Source organism: Mustela nivalis (genome assembly GCF_964662115.1).
Source record: "Mustela nivalis genome assembly, chromosome: 1".
Taxonomy (NCBI): domain Eukaryota; kingdom Metazoa; phylum Chordata; class Mammalia; order Carnivora; family Mustelidae; genus Mustela; species Mustela nivalis.
The window spans coordinates 115119771-115129342 of NC_139020.1; the positions used below are offsets into that span (position 1 = coordinate 115119771).

Below are 9572 nucleotides of genomic sequence, written 5' to 3' on the forward strand. Positions count from 1 at the left end.
TTGTCATCTGTTAAATAAATAAATCTTTAAAAAAAAAAAAGTGTGTACTATATAGAAATCATATTTTTTTAAAAAATTGGTTACATATGAGAAAGCAAATAGGAATGAAAAGGAATGGTAGCATGTATGTCCTATATTTCTGTACTTTTTTAGAATGAGCATATATTCATACATTACCCAGTTATCGTAAAAAATATTTGGGATAGTTCATCAATCTTTCCTGATTATGTTGAATAAGTATCTGGTCACGTTTTCTCTGCTTATGGAGTTCAAAAAAAAAAAAAAAAAAACGCTGTAGTAATTCTATTTTGATAACTAATATCCAGCTTTGGCAGAAGGATTCTTCAACTTTGGGAAACAAAACTAAAATGAGATTAGGTGTGCTCAGTCAGTTATGCATCCAACTCTTGATTTGACTCAGGTCTTGATCTTAGGGTCGTGGGATTGAGCCACATGTCCCACAGGTCAGGCTCCATGCTGGGCATGGGCTGCTTTAGATTCTTTCTCCCTCTCCTTCTGCCTCTCCCCTTCACGTGCACATACGTGCACACGCTTTCCCATTAATTAATTAATTAATTAATTAATGAGACTAAACCTGGGCTCCTGTTTTCTTATTGATTGAAAAGGTAGTTCTTAGGGCACCTGGGTGGCTCAGTTGTTGGGCCTCTGCCTTTGGCTCAGGCCATGATCCCAGGGATCCCTGCTCAGCCGTAAGCCTGCTTCTCCCTCTGCCACTCCCCTGGTTTGTGTTCCCTCTCTCCCTGTCTCTTTCTCTGCCAAATAAATAAATAAAATCTAAAAGAAAAAAAAAAGGTAGTTCTTTTACTTAGTTTGCAGAGTAAGTATTTAGATTGATTCAACTAAATTTTGATTCAACTTTGATCTAAAAGGGATATTATTCTTAATTGTTCTTAAATGATATCTTTGTCTAGATTTTATTTTATTGTTCCACATGCTAATTGGTACTTTGGACACAATGAAACTTAGGGTGTTACATATTATTTGCAGTTCAGACATTTTTCTGTTGTTCTCTTTAATTATAAAAACAACAGCTAGATACTCCTTGAAAATCACCCAAAGTTACCACCACTTGAAGGCAGGCAACATTTTAGGACATCTTTGCCATTTTTAAGCATAGTTATATATGTGTTTGAATTTTTTACAGTTTTTAAAATATACCTGCTATCTCCTTTTATTCCCTTTTGTTTTACAGCATTTTTTCATCGTATTGCAAACTTCCATGTTTTCTGTGGCAGACAGCCTATTAAAGATGCTTAGACGTTTTGAGATACCCTTATGCTGATATATTGATGTATCTGTATTTTTCTAGGCAGATAGTTGATACAAAATGTGTATCTAACAAAATCTCTATACAAGAGTGGTAGAGAATCTAATCATGAGTGCTTTCCCAATGGTAAACATTAAAAATGTAGTAAACAGCCAGAATTCCTGGCATTAAAAAGAAATATCTCTTTTCTCCTGATTTAAAACGTCATGTACATTGCGTTTGGAACGACTGTATAGTCTTGTGTTGTTCTGATGTTTATTGAGAATTAAATATTTAGATTTGACTTTTATTTCCTTTGCTGCTGTTTTTCACTAAAATATAATAATATTCAGCCTTTTAAGTATTGCTCTTGTATTGGGCCAAAATACCTGAGACAAGGAGTTAGAGTACACTCTTTGTGATCAAATCAGCCAAACAGATCAGACAGTCTTCATGTAAATAGGTAATCTGGCTTATTATAGTGGTCACATGCCACTTGTCTGTCAAAGCATTCAAACTTTGGTAAATCTTTTTTTTTTTTTTTTTTTTTTTGGTAAGGTATTTGTCACCTAAATCTCAGTTTGGGTCAGCATCGCAGTCTGAAATTTTACAAGGAAGCCCAAAGAACTGCATGTCTAAGGTATGTGGATGCTAAAGATGTTCTTCCTTTGGCAGATTTACTAACGCTATGGGTTGCTAATACTTGTAGTTTCCTAACTTCTTTATAGTCACTGTAATATAGGGAATACCCTTCCTTAGTCATTTTAGGCTCCCCTAGACTAGGGGTCAACAAATTTCTCTAAAGGGCCAGATAGTAAATATCTTTGTGGCCTTATGGACTCTGTCACAATTATTCAGCTATGTTTTCGAGTGAAAGCATCCACAGACAGTACATAAACAAATAGGCTTTAATCAAGTAAAACTATTTACAGAAGCAAGCAACAGGCGGAATTTGGTTCATGGGCCATGGTTTGTGGATGCCTGGCTTAGATAATCAAACTTGCAAAACCAAATAGGCTACACCTGGTATCAGCCTCAGTGTCAGTGAAAATTAGAGGATAAGAAACAAAGCATGCTAGTAGGCGTATCTGTGCCCCAAGAACCTTCACTGTAGAGCTCCTAAGTGACAACCTGGAAATGAGACAGTGCAGAGAATGGGGAGGCCCCAGAAGCCCTCTTCCCCATAAGAGTCAGTTATTTATTGTAACAACCCATGGGTATAGCCTCCAGGGGTCCTGGGAAGGAACATACCGGGTCAGAAGAGTTATAAGTCACTTACAGAAGCCCCAAGACTTGATTTCCCATTGTTTGCTTATAGATCATCATAGTTCTCCTAGTACAGATGCAGTTCACCAGTAAAATCATTTTTACCATAAGCTATGTGGCCTAGTAAGACAGGTGACATTGCACCTTTATCAGGTTTTTAGGAAAATAGAACTAGGAAATGTGAGCTGACGCCAAGGTTGATTTCCTACAGAGATGTTTTGTTAACCCTTTACTAAGAGGCTCCTAGATCTTTTAAAAACTCAGCTAGGTAGTTTAAAACCTGTCATTTAATTGTCATTTACCATGTGCCAGATAATGTGTGTATTATTTTCTTCAGTGTCCACCACAAGCACCAACTCTATTAAGGTAGGTATTCATTCTTGTGCCCATTTTACAGTTAAGAATTAACTAAGGCACACACAGATAAGAGACTTGTGCACAGTCCCTTAAGTAGAGATGCTAGAGGGAAGATTCAGGTCCAGATGATCTGGCTCATACTAGAACTGAGGATGGAGGAGGACTTGTAGTGTAGGGATATTTGTCCTACCCTTGTGTTCATATTCACAGCAAAAGCAGGTAAGCAACCTGGGATTTATCCAGTCCAAAGGGGACTGGTTTGTAAGAAATGCTATAAGAAATGATAAAGGCAAAGCAGATAGGTAAAAGAATAGATTTAAGGTCTCTAACAACAGGAGTAATTTTTGTTCTGAGGCAAATTCTCACCAAAGCCAGTCTGTCTGTCTGTCTTTTTTATTAACATATAATGTATTATTTGCTTCAGGGGTACAGGTCTGTGAATCATCAGTCTTACACAATTCACAGCACTCACTGTAGCACATACCCTCTCCAATGTCCTTAACCCAGGCACTCTATTTCTCCCCCCCGACCTCCCAGCAACCCTCAGTTTGTTTCCTGAGATTAAGAGTCTCTTATGGTTTGTCTCCCTCCCCAGTCCCATCTTGTTTAATATTTTCCTTCCCTACCCCCCAAGCCCCCACTCTGCCTCTCTAATTCCTCATATCAGGGAGATCATGTGATAATTGTCTTTCTCTGATTGACTTATTGTGCTCCGCATAATACTCTCTAGTTCAATCCACATCATTGCAAATGGCAAGATTTCATTTCTTTTGATGGCTGCATAGTATTCTCTCTCTCTCTCTCTCTCTCTCACACACACACACACACATACACACACACCCCACAGATGTGTGTGTGTGTATATACACCACAGGTATATGTGTGTATATATATATGGTATATATACACATGTGTATATATATATATACCACATCTTTTTTTTTCTTTTGAGAGTTTATTTATTTATTTGACAGACAGAGATCACAAGTAGGCAGAGAGGCAGGCAGAGAGAGAGAGAGGGAAGCAGGCTCCCCACTGAGCAGAGAGCCCGACGCAGGACTCGATCCCAGGACCCCGAGATCATGACCTAAGCTGAAGGCAGAGGCTTTAACCCACTGAGCCACCCAAGCGCCCCAACCACATCTTTTTTATCCATTCATCTGTTGATGGACATCTAGGTTCTTTCCATAGTTCGGCTATTGTGGACATTGCTGCTGCAAACATTCGGGTGCTCATGCCCCTTTGGATCACTACGTTTGTATCTTCAGGATAAATACCCAGTAGTGTGATTGCTGGGTTGTCAGGTACTTCTATTCTCAACTTTTTGAGGAGACTCCATGCTGTTTTCCAGAGTGGCTACACCAGCTTGCGTTCCCACCAACAGTGTAGGAGGGTTCCCCTTTCTCCACATCCTCACCAACATCTGTCGTTTCCTGACTTGTTAATTTTAACCATTCTAATTGGTATGAGGTGGTATCTCATTGTGGTTTTGATTTGTATTTCCCTGACGCCGAATGATGTGGAGCACTTTTTCATGTGTCTGTTGGCCATTTGGATGTCTTCTTTGCAGAAATGTCTGTTCATGTCTTCTGCTCATTTCTTGATTGGATTATTTGTTCTTTGGGTGTTGATAAGTTTTTTATAGATTTTTGGATACTAGCCCTTTATCTGATACATCATTTGCAAATATTCACCAAAGCCTTTCTTAAGGCTTTTCTGTGGTCAAAACTAATTCTAGGTATTTACTTACCTAAGACCTATAAGTGAAAAGAAAAATGATACTGACAAAAAGTCAGGGGTTTCTTTTTTTCTTTTTCTCTTTTTTTCTTTTTCCTGCTCTTCTCTTCTTTTCTTTCTTTCTTTTTTTTTTTAAAGCAAGGGTTTTTAACCTAAGGCCTGTGTCTGTGGTTAGAATCCAGAGAGTACATATGAACTTAAATGGAAGGAAAGGTTTATCTTTACTTTCACCTCAACTCTCATTCCTTTAGTTACAAATGTAGACTTCAAACTGTAATACTGTTAGCAAAAGCTGTGCCTTTGGTCATCATCAGTGGAAAGCACAGGTTTTTATCATGTTAAATTTGTGGCAGGTTTCTTAAAATATTGTTACTTGTCCCTACTTCAGCATTACAAGTGATTAGACTTGCCTCAGTAGATATTATTTAATGTATTAATAGTTGCACATTGCATTAGGAATGACATTCTAATAATTGTGTTGCAGTACAAATTATTCCCATTATAATCCTATGGATTTATTTGTATATTTTAAAGTATTCAGAAGAGGTCTGTAAGCTTCACCAAAATGCCGAAAGGTGAAGAGTCCATGGCACAAAAAGGGGCTAAAAACCTATGGCCTAGGGGAAATTTATAAGGTGAAAGAGAGGTTAGGGCCTGGTGCCAGCTTATTGGCTATACCCAAAATCTAGTTTGTAGGTTTTAATGGGAGTGAAAATGAAGGAGTGCCCTTATCTAAATTGGCACACAGCATAAAAATACTATTAAGAATTGAGGCGCCTGAATGGCTCAGTGGGTTAAGCCTCTGCCTTCAGCTCAGGTCATGGTCTGAGAGTCCTGGGATCAAGCCCCGCATTGGGGGGGGGGGGGGTCTCTGCTCAGCAGGGAGCCTGCTTCCCCCTCTCTGCCTGCCTCTCTGCCTACTTGTGATCTCTCTCTGTCAAATATATAAATAAGATCTTTTTTAAAAAAAGAACTAATATGCTTTATTAGTAGTGATGCTATCTTACTGTGAAAACTCAGAGAGTAGACTTCGGTATTGTGACTTGATGTTTTTCTCCGGTTCACTTCAGTCTTTTTCTGTTTTCTACAGAAAACTGACAGTAGTGTTGTAGAGAGCCCTGCATGGCAAGATACAGAAATTGAGGAAGATATGCCAACACTTTCTCCACAAATATGCATGGAAATTCAAGAACAAGGTGAAAAGTCTTCAGAGTCACCTATGCCTCAGTTATGTGCCAGTGGCAGAGAATGGTGCCTTGAAGGAAAAGTCAAAATGAGACCAACCAATCATGATAAAGAGTTATGTGTCCTAAATCATGAAGGACCTGAAGCCAGAGTTCCCTGCTCTGGAGAAGCTGCAGCTAAGCCTTATGGCAAAACCGAGAGTGGGTGCACTGTATCAGGTACGACACAGATAACTGCAAGTAATACAGTTACGACAGAAAATGAAGAGTCTTGCCTACCTATCAGTAAGGATATTTCCAAAAGAAAAAACCCAGAATCTTTGTCTGAAGCAGTCAGGGATCCGTGCGTTTCTGCAAAAAGAAGGAAAACATTCCCCGAAGCTTCCTCAGACCAAGAGGAAGCAGAAATCAACTTTACCCAAAAACTGATAGATTTGGAACGCTTACTTTTTGAGAGACATAAACAAGAAGAAGAGGATAGGTTATTAGCGTTACAGCTTCAGAAAGAAGTAGATAAAGAACAGAAGAAGCCAAACCGGCAGAAAGGATCCCCAGATGAGTATCATTTACGTCCTACGTCGTCACCTCCAGACAGATTGCTAAATAGACAGAGGAAGAATTCCAAAGACAGGAACTTCAAAAGACAGACTGATACAGAGCATTCCAAATCTCGGAGAGGCTCGAAACATGAAAATTGGCAGCCGTCTTTTAAGATCCAGTTGAAACATTCAGTTAATGTTAATGGGAGAAAGATGCCAAATTCTTCTAGAGATAATACTAATGTATCTAAAAGCACTAATTCCCTACAGCCTAGTAAGTCACAGAAAAGTATTTTCCAGATGTTTCAGAGGTATACAAAGTAATGCATGGGGAGAAAGAGGTTTTTATAATCTAGCAAATGGATGGATTAGGAAGCCTTTTTTCATATAGAGACTCTTTGTAATGGTCACACCCATTGTCTATAAAGGATGGCATGATTATGAGGGAGGAATGTATAAATGTGTTTCTGCCAAACTGTGGTAAGCAGGAGTCCCAATCCTTTGCTTTTTTAATAACTGTGGTGTACTAAGTTTGACAATCCTTATGGGTATAAGAATGCCTTGGCGAAGAAATCTTCAAGTGCCATTCTGTTTCCCAGAAATGCATGTTTTACAAAAGCCTTTGCTTCCCTTCGTGTCCTAACTAGTAATCAAAGTGAGATGATACATACCAAGTAGTTAGGAACCCAGCAGGGTAAGTTCTCTTGCTACTTCCCATATATTTGCAGAGCACTTGAAATGCATCTCCCATAACACTAAAGGAATCTAATTTTCATCTCCACTTTAATTATTTTAACCATTATAGCATTTTCTTCGATTTAAAATGGTTTGTGATCAATGTGAAATCAGAAAAATCAAGAGTTTCCTGGAGAATTAGGAGTTAGTTGACAGAAAGGAAACTAGGCTCTTGATGCGAAGGGAGTTGAAGAGTTGGGGTGCGGCTCAGTGGAGCAGATTGATTGAAAGCGTTGGAATGGAATGAGTGACCAGAAGCTGGGCCTGGGATGCAGTAGCAGGTGACATTTATTAGAGGGTTCTCCCTCCTCTCTTTGCTAAATGACATGGAAAACATTTGGGTTTTAAAGCTTTTCATGCCATAGTATCTGGTGTCAAAATCAAAATCCATTGCTAAATTGCCTGAAATTTAGGAATGTCACCTTTTTATTAATCTGCTATTCTGGGGGTGGGGTAGGACTTTACTATAGGAGAGTTAAATATAATATCTTTTGTTGTGGGACCTGAGATATAACCATGTGTTTATTTCCTTATATTATCATTTGTATTGATGCTGACTATTATATGTGTTTATCGACAGAAAAAGAAAGTCTGATACTTGGGTTTTCCCGTCTTACCCTTGAAAGTTAAATCAGAAGGCAGTGATTTCATTTTGTGAAATTTAACTTACAGACCATTAATCTTTTTTTTACATTGATATGAACAACTTTAAGCAAATAGTAGTTTTAACAGCATTTCTGCTGATCTCTAGTTGTCCATCCTTTTGAAGTAAAAATAAAACATCCTAGAGCTAATTCGAGCTTAAATTTATCAATATTTTTGTACATTATTAAGATTTTTTCTCCAAATTTTGTAATTAAAATTCTGTTAATCTTTGCATACTTAATGGCATCTATTTCAATATTGATTGGGTAATTATGGGTAGAATTCTGATGCTAATTTAAAATTTAGTTTGCTCTTTCTCAAAAAAAGAAAAACGTTTTTGCCCTCTGAGTAATGATTGTGCTAAAATGAAGTCTAGTCAGAAACCAAATTTCTCCAAAATATGATAAAATCTGTCTTCTCATCAAATCAATATTTTTCTAAGAGCAATTTCACTTAACATTTTAGGGTAGACACTGTTAGAACTCCTCAAAAGTTGTATAATTAAATTTTTCTGGAATAGTCCATGACCAAAAAGGGGTGAAAATAGTGTGACATATATAGGATTTCTGCATTTAACCACTCATTTGTGAAGAAGTCTTCCTGACCTTAAGATAAATTTTAATTTCTCTATTAGTTTTTCTGGTAGTCCTACCTTACATTTCTTTTCATTAGAAACGAATAAATGTTTTGTGTCAGTCATTAGAGTGTATTGCTACTTATTCCTCTCATTTTTGTGGAGGGATAGGAGAATATTGAACTTCTCAGGGAGCACTAGAACTATACAAAGGTTGAGAATCTGAAAATTAAAATAATAAAAATAAGACAATTACATGTATTTTACCACAATTAAAAAATAAAAATTAACTACCTAAAATTAAAAAGTTCTGCATAACAAAAATTACCACCATAATGGAAAATTGGAAAATACGGCAAATGGTGAGAGGGGTGGAGGGGCGGGGAGTAGATGCAATTTGTCGTGAAGAGCTCATTTCCTTTGTACCAAGGATCTGCTGATAGATTATGAAAATGACGAATAACTCAAAAGGAAAATTAGAACTGTTCCCAAGAAACAGTTCCCAGGAAAGGAAATACAGATGTCTTTTAAGTGTGTGAAAAGATGCATAATGTCACTTATACTTGGGTTTATACATCTGTCTACCTTTCACATTAGTTAAGATAAAGGTGCTTTTTTGTTTTGCTTTGTGTATGTATGTGTGTTTAAATCTTGGCAAGAGTATGGGGAAATAAGCACGCTTATGTATTGGTTGGTATCAGTAGAAAATTTAAAACCCCAATTCTGAATTGGGCAATTCTATCTCTAGGAATTTCCTAAAGCTGCCTTTACATGTGTGTAGAATGACATGTACAAAATATTTTTGTATGGCACTGTTTATAATAATAAGCTTAGAAAAAACCTTAATGTCACATCAATAGATATTAAATGATGGTACAATTGTTATATAGCAATTAACAACAACAAAACCACGTTACTGATATGAAAAGATAGATCCATGTATTTGCATAAAATGTCTAGAAAGAGAAGCAATAAATGTTGCCAACAGAGAGAGAAACCTTGTGGCTGGGAGATAAGGGTGGAAGAATGACTTTTCACTCTGTGTTCTTTCCTACTTTTTGAATTTTCAGTAATACCAAATATATCATCTAGTCAAAATTTAAATGTTTTTAAAATGTTGCAAGTTAAGAGTACCCGGGTGGCTCAGTTGGTTGAGTAATGGACTCTTGATTTAGGCTCGGGTCATGATCTCAGGGTCCCGGAATTGACCCCAGCATTTGGCTCTGTGCTCAGCAGCGAGTTGGCTCGGGGTTCTCCCTCTGCCCTAT

General features: G+C 37.5%; 1 protein-coding gene across 8 annotated transcripts in view; it reads left to right on the top strand.

Annotated features, from left to right (window-relative positions):
• The window catches only part of RNF168 (ring finger protein 168), a 45276-nt gene extending 35948 nt beyond the window's left edge, over positions 1-9328 (top strand). For all 8 annotated transcript variants that reach the window (XM_082699983.1, XM_082699986.1, XM_082699985.1 and 5 more), the window contains 2 exons: positions 1826-1907; positions 5718-9328. In XM_082699983.1, coding sequence (XP_082556109.1) covers positions 1826-1907; positions 5718-6674 — 1039 coding nt within the window. In that variant the 3' untranslated portion in view covers positions 6675-9328. The remainder of the gene's footprint in view (positions 1-1825; positions 1908-5717) is intronic.
• Positions 9329-9572: the final 244 nt, after the last annotated feature.